The following is an 11,575-nucleotide window of genomic DNA, read 5'->3' on the forward strand; positions in this document are numbered from 1 at the left end:
TATGTATGAATGAATGAAAGAAAGAACAAACACATAACTTAATGATTGATTAATATATAAACGAATTAACAAATGAACGATCAAATAAACAAATTAATTAAAAACACAAATGAGTGAAAACATTAATAAATGAAAACATGAATTCAGGATTTGCCATACAGATCAGTGAAAGTAGTAGACTATGTAGCAGAGTGTTTAATGGTGCAGTACATCTATGAGGTGTCTACATCTGTAGGGTGAGTGTCTGGGTGGTTACTAGCATCAGAGTCTGTACTGAAGGAGACAGTATTATAGTGGAGACAGGCTGGATCTCTGGGGAAGTTGACAGTAGCATAGTGGAGACAGGCTGGATCTCTGGGGAAGTTGACAGTAGCATAGTGGAGACAGGCTGGATCTCTGGGGAAGTTGACAGTAGCATAGTGGAGACAGGCTGGATCTCTGGGGAAGTTGACAGTAGCATAGTGGAGACAGGCTGGATCTCTGGAGAAGTTGATAGGTGCATAGTGGAGACAGGCTGGATCTCTGGGGAAGTTGACAGTAGCATAGTGGAGACAGGCTGGATCTCTGGGGAAATTGACAGTAGCATAGTGGAGACAGGCTGGATCTCTGGGGAAGTTGACAGTAGCATAGGTCACACTGTATGGAACCTTTGTAGACAGACCAACATTGGAGTAGATGTCATCTGCACAAGGATTCGTTGCCGTGGCGTTGATGGTGTGAAGTCACAGGCTGTATCTGCATTCTTATTGGTTGCCATGGTGTAGATGGTGGTGATATCGCAGGCTGAATCTGGGATCTGATTGGTTGCTGTGAAGTAGATGTGGTTAGCGATGGTTCCTGTGTCTTGATCCTGGTTGGAGTGTTTGGATACTGAAGAGGAAAACAAACATAGATGATTTATTTATAATTTATCTTTGAAGATTTATGTTATTTTAATTAACTGTTTTCATTTATAAAATGTATATTTATTTTTTGACATATTTTTGTGTTTTTTAAATAACGATTGTGTGTGATAACTACCGTACCTGTTGGTTTCCAGTCTCTGTCTCTCCTCTGTCTAAAGAACATGAACAGCAGAAGACCCAGCAGTAGTAGAACAACACCCAGACCAACACCAGAGAACATCACATCACCTAGAACACCCAGACCAACACCAGAGAACATCAGATCACCTAGAACACCCAGACCAACACCAGAGAACATCAGATCACCTAGAACACCCAGACCAACACCAGAGAACATCAGATCACCTAGAACACCCAGAGACAGTACACAGGCATAATGTTCCAGTGATGCTACATTTAGCTAGTCTCTACTGTACTGTACTTCTGTGTTTCTTCATTTCAGAGGGAGGGAAGAGGGAAGACAACATTAGACAGAAAAACAGGTGGGTGTTGAGGAGAGCATATGAGTCAAATAAGTTAGGTGGAAACCCCGAGAGAGAGAGAGAGAGAGAGAGAGAGAGAGAGAGAGAGAGAGAGAGAGAGAGAGAGAGAGAGAGAGAGAGAGAGAGAGAGAGAGAGAGAGAGAGAGAGAGAGAAAAAAAATGTATCCACCCCTACAAAAATGACCATGAATTATAATTCAAATAATAATAAAATTTCCTGTTGCTGCAGGATTATATTCCTGCTGTATCAAACTGGCTCAAACTGGCTCAAAAAACAGGTTAGGGTTAGGGTTAAAGGTTAGGGTTAGGGTTAGGGTTAAAGGTTAGGGGAAATTTGATTTTGAATGGGAATCAATTATTTGGTCCCCACAAGGATAGTAAAACAACATGTGTGTGTCTCACCAGTAGTTATCTTTGTTCTGGTCCTTTGTCTGATGAATATGATGAGAATGAGGACCAACACACACACCACCATCCCCAGACCTGTCCCCATATACACCAGTACCCCTGGAGAACACACAGTAACACATTAGTAACACACACACCACCATCCCCAGACCTGACCCCATATACACCAGGACACCTGGAGAACACACAGTAACACATTAGTAACACACACACCACCATCCCCAGACCTGTCCTGTCTGTGTGTGTGTGTTTGTGTGTGTGTGTGTGTGTGGGGGGGAGACTTTACAGAGTACTGTATATATCATAGATACCATCAGACCTGACCACAGACAGGAGGAGAGACTTTACAGAGTACTGTATATATCATAGATACCATCAGACCTGACCACAGACAGGAGAGACTTTATCAGGGTTACAACATTTCAGTAACTTTCCCCAATCTTCCAGGTTTTCCAGAAATGACCAGAATAACTCAACCCTATGCTTTACAGGCTATAGATATCAGACTGATGGATCGTTACCAGGGTCATCTGGTGGGTTGGTCGGTAGACTAGTGGATAGGTCAGTTAATAAAGTAAAGTAAGATAGGTTGGAAGATTGGTCAGTTGTTTGGTCGGTCAGTTGGTTGGTAGGGTCTGTCAGGTGACAGACAGACAGAAAGACATACAGACAGACAGACAGGCAGACAAAACACAGACAGACAGACAGAGAGAGAGAGAGAGAGAGAGAGAGAGAGAGAGAGAGAGAGAGAGAGAGAGAGAGAGAGAGAGAGAGAGAGAGAGAGAGAGAGAGAGACAGGCAGGCAGGCAGGCAGATATATAATGGAGTAGTGTAATAATAATAATAATAATAATAAGAGGATAGATAATAAAGGTGTGATAAAGGAGGAGACTGTAGTGATCAGAGTAACCATAGCAACGGAGGCCATTGTATCAGCAGCAGCTCTCCACAAAATGAAACTTACCAGAACTCTGATTCTGTCCTGCACCAGGAGAGTAGTCTGAGGGAGGAGAATCTAGAGAGGAGAGAGAGAGAGAGAGAGAGTGAGTGAGAGAGAGAGATAACGAGAGAGAGAGAGAGAGAGAGAGAGAGAGAGAGAGAGAGAGAGAGAGAGAGAGAGAGAGAGAAATTTGTCCAAAGAATGAACAGTTACAATTGATTTCCTCCAGAATTAGAAGCATTTAATATCACAGCTTGTTAGTTGTAATGTCTGAGATGAGAGATTCATCATACCTGTTCTTGATGAAAAGTGACCACTGATATCTCCAGATGTCAGAAACGTTGTAGAGAGGTTTGGGAGGATTGTGGAGACATGGGGTCTGGAGGTGACAGGTGACGGTGTAGGAGTAGGAGGAGCTGTGAGTCAGTAGAAAGTACATATAAACACCAATACTGAAACAACTTTATGTCAGGGGATATAAGTCAGGAAGTTCATTACTAGATATCAATTTACATGTAGTGTTAACTTACCATCTTTAACTGTGAGATGCACCTCTTGGTATGTGTCCTTTATAAATCTCTCCACTCCACACCAGTAGGTCCCAGAGTCTGACTTCATCAGGTTCTTGATGGTCACATAGAAGACTCCATCTCCCTTGTCTTCTATACTGTATCTACCTTGAGATACATTCTTACTTTATCCCTGCACAAATCATACTTGAACCGTGCACATCTTCCTTTAACCCTGCATAATCTTACTTTAACCCTGCATAAACCAAGGTAAAAGACCAACATATCAAGCATTCTAAGTTCAGTGCATTATCATAAGGTACATGTGAAAAACAAACTCAGAACTGTAAAACCTTATAGACAAGTACATTTTTTTATTCCTTCTGTACTATATAATCCAGACAGTAGTATAGAAACTGATACAGACAGACAGAGCTCACCTGAGAGAAGACAGCAGGAGACAACATGGAGTATCTTCATTCTGGACAGTTAATCCTCAATTACTCTACTGTTAAAGTTACTTTACTATCACAGTTACTATACTGTTAAAGTTACTTGACTATCACAGTTACTCTACTGTTAAAGTTACTTTACTATCACAGTTACTATACTGTTCAAGTTACTTTACTATCACAGTTACTCTACTGTTAAAGTTACTTTACTATCACAGTTACTATACTGTTCAAGTTACTTTACTATCACAGTTACTATACTGTTAAAGTTACTTTACTATCACAGTTACTATACTGTTAAAGTTACTTGACTATACTACCAGCTAGCACAGGTCCACAACAGCTTCTCTGTCAGCTATTCGTTTGACAGCAGGGTGTTTCTGAAATGATCTGTCTTCCTTAGTTGAAAGCTCCTCCCTCCTCTAACACCCTCCCCTCTCTCTCTCTCTCTCTCTCTCTCTGTCTCTGTCTCTCTCTCTCTCTCTCTCTCCCCCTCTCTCTCTCTCTCTCTCTCTCTCTCTCTCTCTCTCTCTCTCTCTCTCTCTCTCTCTCTCTCTCTCTCTCTCAATTCAATTCAATTCAATTCAAAGGGCTTTATTAGCATGGGAAACACATGTTTCCATTGCCAAAGCAAGTGAAATAGATAATAAACAAAAGTGAAATAAACAGTATAAAATGCATGTCAGAGAGATTGAGATAGTGATGGTGGTGGTAGAGTGGGTGGACATTAGCTGATACATCCTCATTTCTCTGTAGTGACCTCAGCGTCTACAGGTCTATATGTCCTGCTGAGTGAAACTGGTTCAATACGGCCGGATGTTAGACTTGTGTTAAAACTGTCAACTTCTCTGTTCTAAAGTTACCGTGTTTGTTCCAGCAGAGGAGGAACACATTGTTGAGATGATGACAATATAGTTAAAGTATACATCAATATATTGTATTACTTTTTCTGACATTTCATTGATCCAAATACAGTCTTTGTAAATGATAAACTCAACAGATGAGTTTCTGAACAGAAGAAACATCCCTCATCTACAACCCAACTCCCCCTTAATGAATGATGTCATCACATAACAGACAAGCAACTGAGATCTCAGTCAACAAATAGAATGACCTCCACATCGCCCCCTACAGAATGTTATCAGTACTGATGAATAAATATCCTATAATCTCGACAAACAGACGGTTATTTCGCTCTCTATTGAGCCTGGGGACGAGGTTACGGTTATGTAAGTGAAATTCCATTAATGGATTGAAAAGTCTACATGGTAAATGATGGTCATCAATGATAAATTGAGTTGGGATTATTGTTATAAATTCAATTGGACCCCAGCTCTGGTAACGATAACACTTGTGTATCAAAACCAGACGATCAGACGACCTCTTCTCTTCAGAATACAGAGCATAGAATTACATATTAGAATGTAATGTAATGTAATGTGTGTGCAAGTTTGAACGTGCGCATGTGTGTGTGTGCCTGCGCATGTGTGTGTGAATGTGATGTGAGTATGCATGCGTGAGTGGACGTGTTTGTGTGTGTGTGTGTGTGTGTGTGTGTTTGATGGTATCCCACCTAGAGTCTTGTTGCTCTGCCAGAACCTGTAGAATATGAGGAGGATGACAACAACCACCAGCACAGCCAGACTCACACACACAATGATCACCACTGAGGTACCTGGAATACAGGGAGATATCAGTGGTCACTTTTCATCAAGAACAGGTATGATGAGTCTCTCATTTCAGACATTACAACTAACAAGCTGTGATATTAAATGCTTCTAATTCTGGAGGAAATCAATTGTAACTGTTCATTCTTTGGACAAATTTCTCTCTCTCTCTCTCTCTCTCTCTCTCTCTCTCTCTCTCTCTCTCTCTCTCTCTCTCTCTCTCTCTCTCTCTCTCTCTCTCTCTCTCTCTCTCTCTCTCTCTCTTCTCCCTCTCCCTCTCCCTCTCCCTCTCCCTCTCTCAATTAAATTAAATTCAAAAGGCTTTATTGTCAGAGAGATTGAGGTAGTGATGGTGGTGGTGGGAGGGGATGGCATTAGCCTACACATCCTGATGATTTCTCTGTAGTGACCTCAGTGTCTACAGGTCTATATGTGCTGCAGAGTGAAACTGGTTCAAACCGGCCGAAGGTTAGACTTCCAAACCACAAGAGAACTCAGCTAGCTGTGGTGACTAAGTGTTAAAACTGTCAACTTCTCTGTTCTAGTTACCATGTTTGTTCCAGCAGAGGAGGAACACATTGTTGAGATGATGACAATACAGTTAAAGTATACATCAATATAGTCGCTAGTGTAATAGTGTAGACCTGATCTAGGACCAGTCTCTAGTGTAAGTATAAATCTGTAAACCTACCTGAGAGGAGATGTAGTGTAGTGATACAGACAGTCATCATGATTCTCTCCCAGTGAAGTCTCATCTCTCCCTGTACTGTCTACAATCACTCAACCCTTTACTACTCCTGTTACAGTACCAGTGATGCTATTGAGTCTGCTCTCTCTGTGGTTTTTCAGTGTGTGTGTATCTGTGTGTGTGTGTATCTGTGTGTGCGTGCGTACGTGTCTGTATGTGTGTGTGTGGGTGGGTGGATGTGTGTGTGCGTGTGTGTGTGTGTGTGTGTGTGTGTGTGTGTGTGTGTGTGTATGTGTGTGTGTGTGTGTGTGTGTGTGTGTAAGGTGTGGGTGTGTCTCAGTCTTCCTCTTTCTCCACACACACTGAAAAACACACACTACACACTAATACTACACATTCACACTGTTTTAAACATTTTGATGAGTTTTAATGAAGTGCTTTAAAAGTTAAAAGGTACAGTTTATGTACATATATAATAGATATGTAAATCTCAAAGGTACAACTGACTATTATGGTATTACTGTCTTCATTATTATAACAGGCAAAATGAAGCCAAAATGATATGACTAAACACATAGTTCACATTTACACAAATATTTACGATAATGTTGGTTGACTTTCACAAAATCTGGTGATAAAATTGATTTGAAACCTAGATGTTAATATTTTACATACATTATATACAGTAAAACCACATGAGCTGTTTGAATATAATATGTCAAGGAGGATTTGAAACATGAAAGGGATTGGGTTTTTCCATGTCATTCCAAGATGGCGGCTCTGTGGTGAAAACCCTTCAACTCTCTACAGGGAGCTTCCCTTCATCCCAAATGGCACCTTGTTCTCTATAGAGCACTGCCTTTGACCAGGGCCATATGGGGGATAGGTAATAGAGTGTCATTTGAGACGCATCCCTTGTATAGATTATATAGTCCTACGTTATTATGGGTAGCTAGGCTTTAGAGTAGATGGCGTCTTCTGGAGTGTCTTTAGAGAGGTGTACAGCAGGGTATCTTGTAGATTCTACAGTATCTTTGGGTAGCTGGGCTGTAGAATAGATGGAATCATCCTGGGTTCCACTGGCTGTTGGAGGGCTTGAAGAGACTCTAGAATCTTTGGGTAGATCCACATTGGAGTAGATGAGAGAAGCTGGGCGATCTGCAGTAGAATAGCTTGGATTTATATTATCTTTGTGGCAGATAGCGTTAGCATAGATGTCACAGTGTGGAATCAAGTATGGGTTTGTAGAGGCTTGGCTAGCAGGGTAGGTTGTGGAGTCTTGGCCAGAAGGGTAGTTTGTAGAGTTGGTAGGTGAGTTGACAGTAGAGTAGACTGAAGAGATGACCACAGGGAGTGTGTCTGTCTGTCTGTCTGCCTCTCTGATCTCCTCATACACAAAGTTAACCTGCTTAGAGAACCAATGACAATAAATACATGTTCATATATGAAAAGAAGTGGAGGGCCCTCAACCATCAACAAGTGTTGTTTGCCACTGTTTTTCTTCATGGAATGTTAGCAGGTTGCACCACAATCCCACTAGAGGATGCTATAGACTCACACAGTCAACCATAAGATGTTTAGTTTACCATCACACACAGCCAACCTCCTTGTCTATCACCTCTGCATTACAAGTTGTTTTGGACAAAACACACACACACACACACACACACACACACACACACACACACACACACACACACACTGGTGGTGGTGGTGGTGTTCTCCTGGTTCCTCTCCTCTGTCTGTAGAACAGGAGCAGGACCAGTCCTAACACCGTCACCATGACTACCAGACCAACACTGGTCCACACCATCAGACCTGACCACAGACAGGAGGAGAGACTTTACAGAGTACTGTATATATCATAGATACCATCAGACCTGACCACAGACAGGAGGAGAGACTTTACAGAGTACTGTATATATCATAGATACCATCAGCCCTGACCACAGACAGGAGGAGAGACTTTACAGAGTACTGTATATATCATAGATACCATCAGACCTGACCACAGACAGGAGGAGAGGCTTTACAGAGTACTGTATATATCATAGATACCATCAGAGCTGACCAGAGATAGTTACAACGTTCATTCGGTCAGTTGGTTTCTCAGTTGGTCAGCGGGTTGGTCAGTCAGTCTCTCAGTAAGGCAGGAAGACAGATAGGCAGCCGGACAGACAGACAGGCAAGCAGGCAGCCAGGCAGCCAGGAAGACAGACAGACAGACAGACAGACAGACAGACAGACAGACAGACAGACAGACATACAGACAGACAGACAGACAGACAGACAGACAGACAGACAAACAGACACACAGGCAGGGAGGCAGCCAGGAAGACAGACACACAGACAGACAGACAGACAGACAGACAGACAGACAGACAGACAGACAGACAGACAGACAGACAGACAGACAGACAGACAGACAGACAGACAGACAGACAGACAGACAGACAGACAGACAGATAATGGAGTAATGATAATAATAGTAATAATAATAAGAGGATAGATAATAAAGGTGTGATAAAGGAGGAGACTGTAGTGATCAGAGTAACCATAGCAACAAAGGACATGGTGTCAGCAGCTGCTCAGCCCAAAACCTCAAGTGTTGCATCACTTCCTGTAGGTCTCTGAGAGACTCACATCTACACCATATTTAGTCACCACTCAAATCAGTAGATATGAAACTTACGAGCACTCTGACTCTGTCCTGCACCAGGAGAATAGTCTAAGGGAGGAGAATCTAGAGAGAGGGAGAGAGAGAGAGAGAGAGAGAGAGAGAGAGAGAGAGAGAGAGAGAGAGAGAGAGAGAGAGAGAGAGAGAGAGAGAGAGAGAGAGTGAGAAAGTGTGAGAGAGAGAGAGAGAGAGAGAGAGAGAGAGAGAGAGAGAGAGAGAGAGAGCGGAGAGAGAGAGAGAGAGAGAGAGAGAGAGTGAGAGGGAGAGAGAGAGAGATAGAGCGAGAGAGAGAGAGAGAGAGAGAGAGAGAGAGAGAGAGAGACAGAGAGAGAGACAGAGGGAGAGACAGAGAAAGAGAGAGAGAGAGAGAGTGAGAAAGTGTGAGAGATAGAGAGAGAGAGAGAGAGAGAGAGAGAGAGGGGAGCGAGAGAGAGAGGAGAGAGAGAGAGATTTGTCCAATGCTTGAACAGATCCAATTGATTTCCTCCAGCATTACAGCATTTCATATCACAACATATTAGTTGTAATGTCTAAGATGAAAGATTCATCATACCTGCTCTTGATGAAGAGTGACCACTGATGTCTCCAGATGCCAGAAATGTTGTAGAGATGTTAGAAGATGTTGAAGAGAGGTTTGGGGATGTTGCAGAGAGGTTTGTGAGGGTTGTGGAGACATGAGGTCTGGAAGTGACAGTTGACGGTTTAGGAGGAGCTGTGTGTAAAACAGAAGAACAGGCTTCCACTAATACTGTCACCATTTAGCTTTTCTCTAATGATGTCATGAAACCTGTAACAAACAATAACCTCTGAATATTTCAAGACAAATGTGATTGAGTGTTAACTTACCATCTGTAACTATGAGATGCACCTCTTGGTATGAATCTTTTATAGATCTGTCCACTCCACACCAGTAGGTCCCTGAGTCGGACTTCATCAGGTTCTTAATGGTAACAGTGAAGTCTCCATCTCTATAGTCATGTATGGCGTATCTTCCTCTCTCAATATAGTTATTGTTCTTCTGAGTTTGAACCAGAACGTCGTTGTAACTGTCACATTTCTTCCCACAGAAGTACTTGTCATTGCTTTTTCCAAACCATTTATCTGCATGTGAGCACCGAATTGTGACCTTTCCCCCAACAACTCCAGTCACCTTAGTGATGGCTGACTCCACAACACAGAGAGCTGTCAAACAGAAACATACGGTCACTAAAGAGGAATTGAACCTCATTGTCCTCAACACCTTCATAGTCCTACTGTACCCATCAAGTGAGAGGTGAGAGGACCTCACCTTTTAAAGTTCAGTACATTCTACCATGAATATGCAGATATATCATCTGATCACATCTCTAGTGTATCATGTTCTGGCTCCTTATAGACAAATCATTAACTTATTATACTATATCATCCAGACAGTATACAGTGTAGTACTATAGAAACTGATGCAGACTGTAGACAGACAGTATACAGTCTAGTACTATAGAAACTGATACAGACTATAGACAGACAGTATACAGTCTAGTACTATAGAAACTTATATAGACTACAGACAGACAGTATACAGTCTAGTACTATAGAAACTTATATAGACTACAGACAGACAGTATACAGTCTAGTACTATAGAAACTGATACAGACAGACAGTACACAGTCTAGTACTATAGAAACTGATACAGACTACAGACAGGCAGACAGACAGACAGACAGGTGGACAGGCCGACATACAGATAGACAGGTAGACAGGCAGACAGACAGACAGGTGGACAGGCAGACAGACAGAACTCACCTGAGAGGAGACAGCAGGAGACAACATGGAGTATCTTCATTCTGGACAGTTAATCCTCAATTACTATTCTGTTAAAGTTACTTTACTACCAGTGTTACTATACTGTTAAAGTAGCTTTACCATTACAGTTACTATGCTGTTAAAGTTACTTTACTATCACAGTTACTATACTGTTTAAGTTACTTTACGATACCACCAAGCACAGGTCCACAACAGCTTGTCTGTCAGCTACTCTCAGTCCTACTAAACCATCAGCAGTTAGACAGTGTTTGACAGCTGGGTGTTTCTGAAGAGCTCTTTCTTCCTCTATTGAAAGCTCCTCCCTCCTCTGACACCCCACCCCCCTCCCTCTCTCCCTCTCTCTCTGCATGTCAGAAAGATGGAAATAGTGATGGTGGTGACAGTGGTGGTGGAGGGGGAGGGCATTAGTCTACATATCCTGGTGATTGCTTTGAATTGACACTAGTGTCTGGAGGTCTATGTGCTGCAGATGGAAACTGGTTCAATCCAGCCGGATGTTAGATTTCTAAACCATAAGAGATCTCAGCTAGCTGTGGGTGACTAAGTGTGAAAACTGTTAACTTCTCTGTTCTAAAGTTACCATGTTTCTTTCAGCAGAGCAGGAACACATTGTTGAGATGATCCTCTGTAGCTCAATTGGTAGAACATAGCGCTTGTAACACCAGGGTAGTGGGTTCAATCCCCGGGACCACCCATACGTAAAAATGTATGCACGCATGACTGTAAGTCGCTTTGGATAAAAGCGTCTGCTAAATGGCATATTATATTTTAGATGATGACAATATAGTTAAAGTATACATCAATATATTTTATTACTTTTTCTGACATTTCATTGATCCAAATACAGTCTTTGTAAATGATCAACTCAACAGATGAGTTTCTGAACAGAAGAAACATCCCTCTACAACCCAACTCTCCCTTAATGAATGATGTCATCACATAACAGACAAGCAACTGAGATCTCAGTAAACCAATAGAACGACCTCCACATCGCCCCCTACAGAATGTTATCAGTACTGATTAATACATACTCAAATCTTGAC

At 42.0% G+C, this 11,575-nt stretch overlaps 1 protein-coding gene across 1 annotated transcript in view; it reads right to left on the minus strand.

The window, feature by feature from the left end:
- The window catches only part of LOC121558198 (CMRF35-like molecule 3), a 15,961-nt gene extending 5,391 nt beyond the window's left edge, over positions 1 to 10,570 (minus strand). The window contains exons 1-4 of the mRNA XM_045211672.1: positions 10,512 to 10,570; positions 9,575 to 9,910; positions 9,282 to 9,440; positions 2,760 to 2,810 (exon numbers count right to left, since the gene is read on the minus strand). Of these exons, the coding sequence (XP_045067607.1) occupies positions 2,760 to 2,810; positions 9,282 to 9,440; positions 9,575 to 9,910; positions 10,512 to 10,551 (586 nt within the window). The 5' untranslated portion in view covers positions 10,552 to 10,570. The remainder of the gene's footprint in view (positions 1 to 2,759; positions 2,811 to 9,281; positions 9,441 to 9,574; positions 9,911 to 10,511) is intronic.
- Between the last annotated feature and the right edge of the window lie 1,005 nt (positions 10,571 to 11,575).

Source organism: Coregonus clupeaformis, chromosome 38 (assembly GCF_020615455.1).
Source record: "Coregonus clupeaformis isolate EN_2021a chromosome 38, ASM2061545v1, whole genome shotgun sequence".
NCBI lineage: Eukaryota > Metazoa > Chordata > Actinopteri > Salmoniformes > Salmonidae > Coregonus > Coregonus clupeaformis.